This window comes from Otolemur garnettii, unplaced genomic scaffold (assembly GCF_000181295.1).
Source record: "Otolemur garnettii isolate 467f Iridium unplaced genomic scaffold, OtoGar3 scaffold00048, whole genome shotgun sequence".
NCBI classification, from domain to species: domain Eukaryota; kingdom Metazoa; phylum Chordata; class Mammalia; order Primates; family Galagidae; genus Otolemur; species Otolemur garnettii.
In genome coordinates, this window is record NW_003852443.1 from 13026211 (window position 1) to 13039075 (window position 12865).

At 38.5% G+C, this 12865-nt stretch overlaps 1 protein-coding gene across 2 annotated transcripts in view; it reads right to left on the bottom strand.

The window, feature by feature from the left end:
- The window catches only part of MAP3K20 (mitogen-activated protein kinase kinase kinase 20), a 191356-nt gene that overhangs the window by 65892 nt on the left and 112599 nt on the right, over positions 1–12865 (bottom strand). For both annotated transcript variants that reach the window (XM_003791511.3, XM_012806200.2), the window contains 2 exons: positions 6118–6204; positions 485–559 (listed from right to left, as the gene is read on the bottom strand). In XM_003791511.3, coding sequence (XP_003791559.1) covers positions 485–559; positions 6118–6204 — 162 coding nt within the window. The remainder of the gene's footprint in view (positions 1–484; positions 560–6117; positions 6205–12865) is intronic.

Consider the following 12865-nt stretch of genomic DNA (forward strand, 5'->3'; position numbering starts at 1 on the left):
CAATACCCAGTTATTTTTGGTTGTAGTTGTCATTGTTGTTTGGCAGGACCGGGCTGGATTCAAACCTGCCAGCTCTGGTATATGTGGCCAGCACACTAGCCACTGAGCTACAGGTGTTGAGCGTTTTTTTTTTTTTCTTTTTTGAGACAGAGTCTCACTTTGTCACCCTCAGTAGAGTGCCTTGGTGTCACAGCTCATAGCAACCTCAAACTCTTGGGCTTAGCGATTCTCTGGCCTCAGCCTTCCAAGTAGCTGGGACTACAGGCACCTGCCACAACGCCCGGCTATTTTTTGTTGCAGTTGTCACTGTTGTTTAGCTGGCCCGGGCTGGGTTTGAACCTGCCAACCTTGGTGTATGTGTCTGGTTCTGTAACCACTGAGCTATGGGCACTGAACCTATTACCTCAAGTTTTGAAAACTCAAAGCCACAGTGAAATTCAGAATTTTCAACAACAACAACAACAACAACAAAATATGCATATACCTTGGCATCAGCTTCCCAACACTGATGTAACAGTTCAGCAAAACTTCTGGGGCAACTGCTTGGAATGGTTAATCTCTATAACAGAGAGACAGAAAACAAAACAAAATAATACACAGTGATTTATTCATCAAAGCAACTGCTTGGAATGGTTAATCTCTATAACAGAGAGACAGAAAACAAAACAAAATAATACACAGTGATTTATTCATCAAAGCAAGCAAATACGATTTGAAAGGTCATAAAAGTTAATTTGAGAACATAAAGAAGACATGAAATTTAAAACTTCCATTGACTAATGTATGACAGGTGACAATTTATGTTTAGATTTGTAATATCTAATCTCTAAAGACTCATAATTTTTCTCCAAAGAGGAAATGTAGTGGATAGAGGTTCAGCCCAACATATGCCATAAAACATAAAATCAAGTCTAAAAGAGACTACAGTACAGTAGTGGCAAGTTGGAACTTACACACTAGCTCTAAATCTACACGGCAGTGCACTTTCATAGGCAACTTACAGTATCTGTAAACAGGCCAGGTATCTAGGAAACCAGTTTAGCTTTGGCAGCTGCTGGTACAACTCTGAAAGCATCTTCAGGACAGAAGATCACTGAGATAATGCATATACGAGAAGCACCCAATACAACACAAATTACCATGTGAGGACCAGTCCTGTTCCAATATTCTAGAGTGGTGGTTCCCAGAAACATGTGAACCTCTACTCTGCAAAAGCAATGTTGTTTGTTTTAGAGACTAGAGAGTCTCAACCAGCATTGAAGGGGAGCCGGTCAGGAATGCTAGACATTGCACAATATACCATAAAGTCCCACATCATCAAGAATTCTCTTACATCCTACCAAATTTCAAATGTCCCATGTGCAAAGCAAGCAATGAGGTTTATAATTTTCGGGGCCTAAACCTTTCATTTACAAATAAACACAAAATATTTTTTGAACAGTTACAGAATACACTGAACTTTCTGAGAATGCAACTACCAAGTAAATCAAAGGCAGACTGATTTTTGCATTATTCATAACTGTCAAGATTTTTGAAAAGTGTCACCTGATAAAAGTGCTGCTCCTGGTACTAGAGCCCTTAATACTCGCAGGTACATTTCTAGCTTCTGGATTTTACCCATCCATGGGTGCAGGCTGAGCCTGCTCCGCCATCTCCTTTAGTGTGGTCAGCCTCAATTTGTATGTTGCAGTACATACTTTGTTTATTTCTCTTCTATGTTATGGGTGGAGCATCATATTGACTTAAAATATGTGCATAGATGCATCGTGTTGCCTCTGAACTTCATTTCAGGGAGTGGGGAGTGTTAACACAGTTGTTATAAGCAGCGCTGAATGTGATGGAGTGGAGAACTGCTGTACTAACAAGTATGATTTATTCCACAGGACTGTCTGCCAAAGAAGTTTTGCAAATAAAAACGTAAAACTGAACTTTGTTGGGTTTAGGGAGGCTACATGTAAAACTAGAAAAATAGTTGTCTTGGCAAGAAAACTGAAAGTCTATATTTGGATTTACAGATAAAATCTTAAAATCAAAACAACATAAAGTTAAAAACAAAACAACTCTCTCCAACTGAAAGGCTACACAAAGTACTTTTAACTTCTAGTCTTGTGATTTCACAGAACAGAACACGATGTATTAAACTGTACTATGGGGTATTATTTTACTGTAATATGAACTGCAAATCTTTTGATAAAGGTCAAAAGAAAATTCAGGTGTTTACTTTTTTTTTAATATAAAATGATCAAGAAGTCTGAACTAATAAAACAGACTGAATGTGTTCCACATGTAGCTAAAAATAATGAGTTTTGTAAAGGGTAACATTGTTCAACACAACTTTGTCTGGACATTTTTCTAACAGCTGAAATGTGAACTGCCTGAATGTAAATGTTGATCATTTCTGTCATCTTTTCTTACTGAAAAACTGTTTAGATATCACATCTGAGATATTACACAAGGAGAGACAATTTTTTACACATTCTGACATTGTCAAATAACAGTCAAACCTGGACTCAGACATTTCATGTAATGGTTATATTGGTGCATTAAAAAGTACTTTAAAATAGAGCCCAAAGTATTTAAGTCCTGATTACATAACTGTGGGCATTCCTGATGCATTAAAACATTTTGAAATAACCAGATCTTAGCACCGGGTTTGCAATACTACTTAAAACTTAAATATCTTAAAATAAAAGTTTCAAATTAAAGTATTTCCCAATCATTAGATTAGGCATGACATTCTGTAAAAACCATATTCCTTTTTTTTCTTGAGACAGAGTTTCACTCTGTTGCCTAGGCTAGAGTGCTGTAGCATCATAGCTCACAACCACCTCAAACTCCTTGGTTCAGGTGGCCCTCCTGCCTCAGCCTCCTTAAGTAGCTGGGATGACAGGTGGCCTCTATGCTACCTGTCTACTTTTTCTACTTTTAGTAGAGGCGGGGTCTCACTCTTACTCAGGCTGGTCTCCAACTCCTGAGCTCCAGTGATCTTCCTGCCTTAGCCTCCCAGAGTATTAGGATTATGGGTGACAGCCACTGTGCATGGCCAAGACCATATTCATTTTTGTACCGTTTTCTGCATAATATACAAAACTTTGTCAAATTTTTATCTTTTTCTGAAATATAGTCAAGAGCGATAGATTATGTTTTATGAAGATTTCTATGTCAATCAAATAGTTTTGATACTTGGAAGAAAACACATTTGTATAAGAATATCAGTATTTATATAAATAGATGTATGCTACCAGACATTCTGAATGACTACTGATTGAGTTCTATGGAAATGACAGAAGAAGATATTCATATGTTACATTTTAAAAATTTATTAGTAATGCCCTCTTAATTTCATGCCTTTGGTAAAGGTTCATTATTTACACTGTATTTAGCAGTGCTTTATAAATTTAGTTTTCATAGGATTTAATACTAGAGAAATACTTGCTTAAAGGCCTTATTTCATTAGCAAGGGTTTAGAAGCAAAGATCTTCAGATATAATTTTTAGAAAGTGTTGACTTTCCTACAGATGGAAAAAGCAACCCTAAATGGTAGAACTGAATAAAGTCTATTGCCTAGCAATGCGCCAATCTTAATTCCCTGGGGTTGACAGCATACTACAGACATGTAAGATGTTACCAGTGAAGGAAGCTAGGTGAAGGGTACACAGAATTCTTTGTGGTATTTTTGTAAATTCTTGTAAATCTGTATTTCAAATAAAAAGAAAAGTCAACCCTAATATTTGGATATATACGTTAATAGGGTGACTAGATCACATTCAAAACATATCCTTGAAAGTTTATAAACACATCAATTAAAACAAAGCTTGTTGAAAACACGATGCTCTCTTTTTAACCTAATAACCTAAGGTAGTCAACATTGAAAAGAAAAGAAAATAACGAAAAGTTAAAAGGATAGTGTAAATTTTGTTATGAAATTAAATCCTTGGGATTTATCTTAATGCTATGCCAACAAATGATTTTGGAAATGAGTCCCTACACTTGTGAGGTGAAAATTCACCTTCTTGAATAAGGACACTGAAATTTACATTTAAATTTAATTTCCATATTTTTGACAAATTCTCTACAGAATAAGAATAGCAAATAAATACCCTTGTAATATTCTATGTTACTTAAGCTCAGTAGCAAGAAGATTTATTAAACTATGTGGATTTCTTTCAACTTAGTATTATGTTCAATAAACACAGTATGAACTGTATTTGAGTTGTCTTCATTAGTTATTAGCTGATCATCAGGATACCATGAATAAAACAGTAAACTTTATTGGATAGGATTTCTGGAAAGAACATGCTTCCTTTGTACACAATGAGGAAGAGATTCTGAAGGTTGTTCATGGTTGATTCCCAACCCTCAAATCAACTATCCAGGCGGCTTCTAAAATAATTTTTTTTCCCCAGCTTTAAAAATCCTTGACAGATACTTCAATATTTAAAAGAAGGCTGTAGATCTGTATCTATCTCGCCATCCTTTAGATAAATTATGATTTTAAAATATTATTCTGTCTTATACATCTTTGGAGGCTCTAGTTAGCTTTAAAAAAAACAAAAACCAACTTTCTCCTAGTTTAGCTCTGAACAGTGTAGAGAAAACAGATTACACTGAGTGTTCTGCTCTTGAGTCAACACAAGGTCAGTAATTTTCTTCACTTTCGTTTGTAAACCCAGAACAAGATGTCTGATCTTCTCACTGGTTAAAAAAAAAACAAACCCCAGAACAGAAACAAGTGGGTCCTCATATTAAGAAAGGACCAGTTATGCTGTGTGTGAGATCTTATTTAATAGCACACTAAGAAGTACTGTTACATTTAATTAAAACAGAATAGCTTCTGTGAAACAATGAATAGTGCAGATTCTCGCATGTAACCCCTTCTCTTTCCTTAAATTGGCAGCTCTTTCCCCTCAAGTCCAGCTATCATCAACATTTCATCCAGTCCAACATTATCAGGAGGACAAATTATAAAGTATCCCAGCTTATGTGATCTAAAAGATGGAAACTTGGTTTCTCCTTGTCCATAGCAGCTTTTTGATTAATCTGGTTTGTTCCTGCACTCCTATGAGGAACAGATCAATCTAATTCTTTTAGGGCATTAAAAAGAGACTAGCTTTATAGATTCAGTTTTTTGCAAATTTTTTTTATCCCGAGGTTGCGCTCATACCCTTTATGGAGGGTACAGATGAGATTTGGAAATGAGGTTGTTTTGTAAAATAAAGTTGTTTTGCATTGCAAAGACGACTGCACGCTTCCACTACACGCTCTAAGTTCTCCTAATACCTTGCTCTCGGATGCTTCATCCCTATGCTGAGAATTTCCATGGCTGTGCATTTCAGTCACAATTTTAAACCTTTCAAAACGTAGTTGCTCTCTTTGATATGAATGTACCATGTCCTCTGATGTAGGCTCATAGGTCCAACTAACTGAAAGCCTCAATTTGTGGGAAGAAGAGGAGCGAGGCTGGGGACACAGCACAAACGGTGTTTACACCACTGAAGTTCTTTTGAAATGGAAAGGCTCTGCATGAAGAAGCGAGCGGTTATGCCACTGCCTCGCCAATTCCAGTGAGGAGCTCATCTTCAATGTAGTGTTCAACGTAGGTGGCAAAACTGTAATTTTTCCCTTTTTTGAAACTATTTTTTCTTCTTTTATTTTTGAAATTCTCATCTAAGCGACAGTTTCTTGTACTATAGTGACTCCTGCTGGGAGAGGTAAGTTGAAGTAGCTGAAGGTCTCTTACAGATATATCAACTCCCGGCCAGTAAAAAAGATGTCCTAAACGCAGGAGATGGAGTTAAACTGTTCCCCTACCTTGGACGCAATGGCTTCTTTCATCACTAAGAACAAACCCCTAGGTTTTACAATTGAGACTGAGAAACTAGTACAGTACTTGTACAATTTTTGATCTACAGCATCACGACGTGAAGCTGCAACAATTAGATGTAAAGGGTCCATTCATGAGGAATAACATCACTTTGACCCTTTGTGTTAGCTCCTACTGCTAATCTTTCCATAAGCGTGAACTTACTTTCAATTTGAAGAAGATGAAAAAGTCTTTTGCAAAACCCCAATACTGTTTTCTGATCTATGTACCTGAATGGAGAAATGTAGTCTTACCTCGTTTTTTTCCACTACAAGCCAAGCTACTTGTAATCCTTCCAAACCTTTAAAGGGGACCTCCCTTGTTAGCATCTCCCAGAGAACCTGGAACAAAAAGGAAATGGAATTTTTATTCTTGTACTTTATATTTTCGGTGCGTTACTGAAACTTTGACATTTAATTGTATCCAATTACCAGACACTACCAACTCCCATCTGTAGAAACTTGGGCAAAACATATGTATTCACACAGAGGACTTCTTCCACATATTATATACTTTTTATGTTCTTTTTCATGAAGAAAATACCTGGTTTAGAAATTAGGACATCTATAGCCAGACTTAAAATTTTATAAAACCAATAGGCCTGAGGGATTTAATCTCATAAATTATTCTAATTTTCACATATTCTCACAAATTACATTTTCTATTTTGTTAGGTATAACTCTTTCTTCTCTAAATCTTTTAAGTATTTTCCTATAAGATAATAACTGGGGATTCAACCATATTTTTAAAGGTTCAATAATGGTCTCATAAAATAAAAGAATCCCAAATCACTTAGTTTAACCCACCTATCCCATAATGGTAGGTACTCGCAAAATCGTAACATTTAGATTTTGTGTTTTGGAGAAATCCTCCTCAAAATGAGTCAGTCTAAGGGACTCATTTTCATCTACCTATAACCAAATTTATTATACCATATTCTAAAATGGAACAAATACTTTATATATGCATATGTAAGCCGATGGGCATATGTGAATTTATGTTTGTGTTCATCACTGTGCCAATTCTTGAAGTCAGGATGGCTAATAAATGTAGTCTGGAATGCCTAAAGGAAGAAAATTGGTGCCAGGAATGCTATAGATTTGGGGTTTTTTAAAAACCTGAATAAAGGAGATTTGAACACTCTGTTAAACTTTCTCTGTTTATACACACGGACTTCAAAAATTTAAGTCTATTGATATTCTGAAAAGTGCAAAAATAATTCTGATTTTATCAATAACAATCATCCTGATAACCACCACTACCGTTTATTGAGTACCTATTACGTTCAGGTATACTTTACACACGTGATCATGATCCATATCAATCTCATTGAATAGACAGTATCTTCACTGTACAGGGGAGAAAACTAGAACTTAGGAAAGTGAAGCAAACTTGCTCAAGGACATTCAGTTACCAAGCAGCAGAGCCAGCATATGGGCCTGCTGTCTAACCCCATGCTCTTAACCCCACGTATTATAATTCTAGGAAGGGGAAGTGGCAGGACCAGAAAGAAACATACCGTATCCTAGGTATGGAACGCTGGCAGAAGCAGGAAGAGACCGAGCAGTTTAGATTTAGATTTGCCTTGTTCTAAAAACAAAAGCCCATTTCTAAATAAGAATGTAGATGGAGGATATATGCCCTAATCAAGCAAACTGTTCAAACCTTTAAGTCTATATCCACTGTGCCCTTTGCCAGTGCTCAGTCTTATTCGAGCCATAACATGTTAAATGAATTCTGGCTAATATGAAGATAATTAGTAGGAAAATCAGGGAAATTGGCAGATGCTGCTAAAGCAGGAGAAAAAAAAATTCACGGAAGCCTCTTTGGGGCTTTAATCAAGTGTGTAAGGTACTTCTTTAGAAGAGCTACTGAATAATTCTATTTGAGTCACACAAGTGATTAGGATAAGGTAAGAGCATCCCAGAAGGGGTAACGCTAGTGAATACTGCAAGTAAAGGCAGGGTGAGAGTCGGAGCAGGTACGTAAGCACCCCACCACACCTCCCGGGCATGGGCGGAGGGAAGGTGGGGGCAGCCAGGGGGCTGAGCAGGAAATGAAACCTCTCAATGTGCTGCCACCACCACTCCAGGGGCGCCAGGGCGGGGAGGGGCAAGGATCGGAAGTGCAAGTGGATTAGTGGATTTGGCATAACTAAGGAGAAGGGAACAGGGCACCAGCCTCACGTAAATCAAGTGCTCCAGACACCCAAACATTCGGATGAGCAGCCCTGTAGCTCCTTTCCTAGTTGGACCCCCATGCATAACACAATGTGTGTGCCCATGTACACACACACACGCACACACACACACGCACACACACGCACACACACACGCACACGCACACACGCACACACACACACTCTGACTGGATTTTGTGAGGTACACTGCAAAGCCAAGAGTTTGGGGCATTCCCAAAGTAACCAGAAAAATATGTATGTCATTTTTTTGTTCTGCTGGAAAATATCCAAAATCTAATATGACTCAAGTTACATTTGAGTTGTAACCCTGAAAAAAAATAAAGACAGTTTCATTTTATTCCTTCTGTGTGGAGTCACGTGAAGCCTGAAAACTGTCTGGGATGGTGTCATTAACTGCTGGGTCCTGTGGCCCAAGTGAGGTCTTCGGTTGAATTCCAGTATCTCATGATTTCCTGGTATTCATTCTCCAGGTTTGGGAAAGTATTAAAAAGTAAAGGGTATGTATGAGAGAGGAGAAAAGCGTTTTCTATATTAAACAAAATGACATTTGGCATAAAAAAGTAACTTTGTCAAGGAAGTCACTTGGAGGTCTAAAAATACATTAAACTATGCCCCAAAGTACCAGTTACGAGGACGTGGCCAATGTTACTGTGATCTTTCAGCTTAAAAACATTTTCCCACTCATTTTATATTGAGACGTCCTCACACTTAAAACTGTTCACCAGGAAAACTTCTATTTTCAGTTTATAGAATAGAAACTTGGACAAGGCTGTGTACTTTTCCTGCCTTTTCTTTTACAAACAATAGAAAGCCATTACTTGAGCCTGGTGTGTTCTGGAACAGGGCTCGCAGACAAGCGAGGCAGTGATGCTGTCTCTTAAGCCACTGTTTTCCAAAGCTGGTTTTGGCGGAGAAGCTTTTAAGAAGGTAATCCTTTGTGCATTGTCATTAGAAAACAATTGTTTTTAATGAGAATTGTTTGCAGATAGCTTATTCTTTCGATGATTTTTGCTTTCCTTAAGACCTTCCTTTTGGGGGGGTGGATAACATACTAAACAGGCCTGGTTCAGTTCTTCAGGAGAAGTTATCATGGGGGGGGGTAGAAAAATCTCCTTTATTATAAAATGGAAAGAGAAACAATTGCCTGCCTGGCAGAGATTACCAGCTTAGAAGCGAGGATCACAAGATCCGTTTCTGGCATTTGCAGCACATTTATTTTAAGGCAGCACAAGGCCAGGGAGTCTTTCCATTGGTTAGGCAGCAGCACGGGTTTATCAAGCTGGGGGTTGGAGGCTGGTACTTTTGAGAGTATTAGGTTCAATTATTATAGCAAGTCTGAAAATACGGAAAAATAAACATATATTGCGTTTTGGGGGTAGATTTCAAAAATGACAACTTTTTTTAATGGTTCATCTGTGTATGACTGCTGTGAATCGGGGGCGAGGTTTCAACTAACGGAATAGACCCTTCATGAACTAAGGGATGCTTTATGGAAACAGAAGCTCCTACTTACAAATGAGTCCTAGTTACTAGACTACTTCTCAAAAGATATCAAAAATTCTAATTAGCCACGCTGCTTTCCTAGATAGGTATCATTTTCAAAGTTTATGGACCACACATTTCTAAAACCAACATGGTACTCACCTTAAAAACTGTCCTTTCTTGCTCTTTTATGTAATATCTACTTTGAACACACAGAGCTGTTCCTCATTTAAAAAGAAAAACAACTGTGATCATTTAAATACAATGGCTCTGGAAAGCATGCAGCGTATTTTTTCTTTCACTAATGGTGTTTATTTAGAATGAACACAATGGGAAGGGGTCAGAATTAAATACAATCCTGAATTCCTGTTTATAATTAAATTAGCATCTGCAGACTTTTCTGAATGGAATTCTGTCTGCCTGTCTGATGATTTGGCCCCAACTCTCTCTTCTAGACAGTCAAAGGGCACAAGGTGTTTAAAATAGTCACTGAAAGAGCATTTGTACCTCCACCAGTTAAGGGAAGGCTCTAGGGTAACTATAGAATTGATATTCCAAATCAGGCAACTGGGGCAGGGGAGTTCTGAAGAGCAGTATCTGGTGTATAAATACAGAGCAACACTGGAGATGCCCAGAGGTTGGCGGTCCAGTTTGTTTCAATAAGTCAAATTACTTGATAGGGTGGATTTGTTAAGCATCTGTGAAATCTGCCTCCAAACAAAACCAAACCAAGCAAAGGCAGGGTCAGTAAACAAGGGGATAAAAAGCCTGAACTACAAAGGGATATGTTTAGGCCCTTCTACTGAAAAGTGGTGCAACGCTACTCGAGTGAAAAAAGTTTTAATAAAATAAGCTGAAACTACACAGTTCCAGAAAGGTTGACTCAGACTACGTTTAAGAAGTGGGGTCAATGTGAAATGTATGAAAGGGATTTTAAAATGATCCAGGAAGAGATCCGAAGCTCTGCAAATACACGTCAACTTTAACATCTTTTATGGTTCATGTGTGAAAAGAAGGGTGTGCTTGGCCACTAGCACAGAGACTGTCTTTCAACTAAGGAAAAGCAGAGGGTGCATTTCACACCGAAGGCCCTGGCAACTGTCAGGTTTTTCAAGGTGGCAGCCTTAAGTTTGTTTCATAACGAAATAATATTGAGACCCAAAGTTTACTCCATGTGTAACTCATAGTTGTATCTTCAGGTCAAACATTTCTGGCCAGGCGGGGTGGCTCACACCTGTAATTCTAGCAACTCTGGGAGGCCGACGCAGGTGGATTGCTTGAGCTCACAAGTTTGAGACCAGCCTGAGCAAAAGTGGGACCCTGTCTCTACTACAAATATAAACGCTGAGGCAAGAGGATTGCTTGAGCCTGAGTTGGAGGTTGCTGTGAGCTGTGATGCCATGGCACTCTACCCAGGGCGACAACGTGAGATTCTGTCTCAAAACAAAACATTTCTGAGAGAGGAAAATGCTAAGATGAAGGAAGAATTTTAAAAGTAAAAGCACTATACATACAAAAAATGAACCTCAAAAGTCTTCTAATTCATATAGATGTACAAAACAATTTAGAAATTATAACCATCTATACAAACTATAGCCAACAGATAGATATAAGCCCAACATATCCATATATGATTGTATACATTCATATACACATGTGTACGGAGGGAGTGAATTGCTCGGAACTGTCAGCAGGAACACTGACTAACTGAGCCACATTCTTCAGCCTCAGTCCTTATCTTTCCAACCCCTTTTGTTCCACAGAGGGGTCTGCTGCAGACCAGGAAGTTTTTTCATGTGTTAAGGGTGGTAAGAAACAAACGAAAAAGGACAATGATGCAACAGACACTGTAAATGGCCCTCAAAGCCAATAATAACGTGTACTATCTGATCCTTTATACAAAAGTGTGCTGGCTCCTGTTCTACAGGATAAAATGAGACACTAGTCCCGACGAACAGGCTAAGTAACATTTAAATTACCCTATGTTAGTGTCTAGCACAGTGCCTGACTTAATAAATTAATTGTTGCTTAAAAATGAATGAACATAACTTCATAAGAGAAAAAAAACTCACAAAAGAGTTTTGAATTGTATCAGATACCCCATTTTTAAAATGCCCAGGAGATGAATCCATTATGGTGTCAGAATGTAATAAATTAAGACATTATAGACCAGTTTTAGAATAGTCTTCTCAGGAACTTAGGTTTTGTTTTTTCCTTCTTTCAATGAGAATTATTTAATCACTACCCATAATAGTTTATAGTCTTTATTCTTAGAAACATCCAGAATCAAGGGAAATTAGGTATTTAGCCTGATGTTACTCTTGTCTTCAAACCTTTGAAATTCTAGGCTTTAGCCACAAACATTTTATTCTTTTTTTTTTGAGACTCTTGGGCTTAAGTGATTCTCTTGCCTCAGCCTCCCTATAGTTGAGACTACAGGTGCCTGCCACAATGCCCGGCTATTTTTTTTTTTTTTTTTTTTAGAGACAGAGTCTCACGTTATTACCCTTGATAGAGTGCCGTGGTGTCACACAGCTCAAAGCAACCTCCAACTCGCGGGCTCAGGTGATTTTCTTGCCTCAGCCTCCTGAGGAGCTGGGACTACAGGTGCCCGCCACAATGCCCAGCTATTTTCTTGTTGCAATTTGGCTGGGGCCAGGTTTGAACCCCCCACCCTCGGTATATAGGGCCTGCACCCTACTCACTGAGCCACACGCACAGCCCACGGGCTGTTTTTTTTAAGAGATGAGGTCTCATTCTGGCTCAAGCTGGTCTCCGGAGCTCAGGCAATCCACCCTCCTCCCAGAGTGCTAGGATTACAGGTGGGAGCCACCTCGCCTGGCCAAACATTTTATTCTTGAAATGATTTTTTTGAAAGGGCCACAAAATTCAACCCTGTTGTATGAATTTTGTATACATCAGATGTATTACGAATTAGAAAGACCAAGCCAACTGGAACAAGCCCAGAACTTAAGAAATGAAGCAGCAGTAGACAGAGAGTGAAGAAAGGAAAGGAGCGTGCGCGACATCACAGATCGTCTCCTGTGCCAGTGGCTCCCTCCATTCATTCTCCAAGACACGGACATTCAGAAGGAAGAGGCACGCTGAAATGGGCCCAAATTAGCCTGCTGCATTTAAAATCACTGTGAAAATGTCCTTTTAAGAAGCAATAGTATAAACAGAGAGGCAGTGTAAGCGGGAGATGAGATGTGAAGGCGCGAGTTCCAAACACAATTTTGGACTTTTAAAGGATATATAAACATTGTAGGGGAAACCAACCTTCAAAAAACAGCCAACAAACAGAACTGCCCCTACCGGCT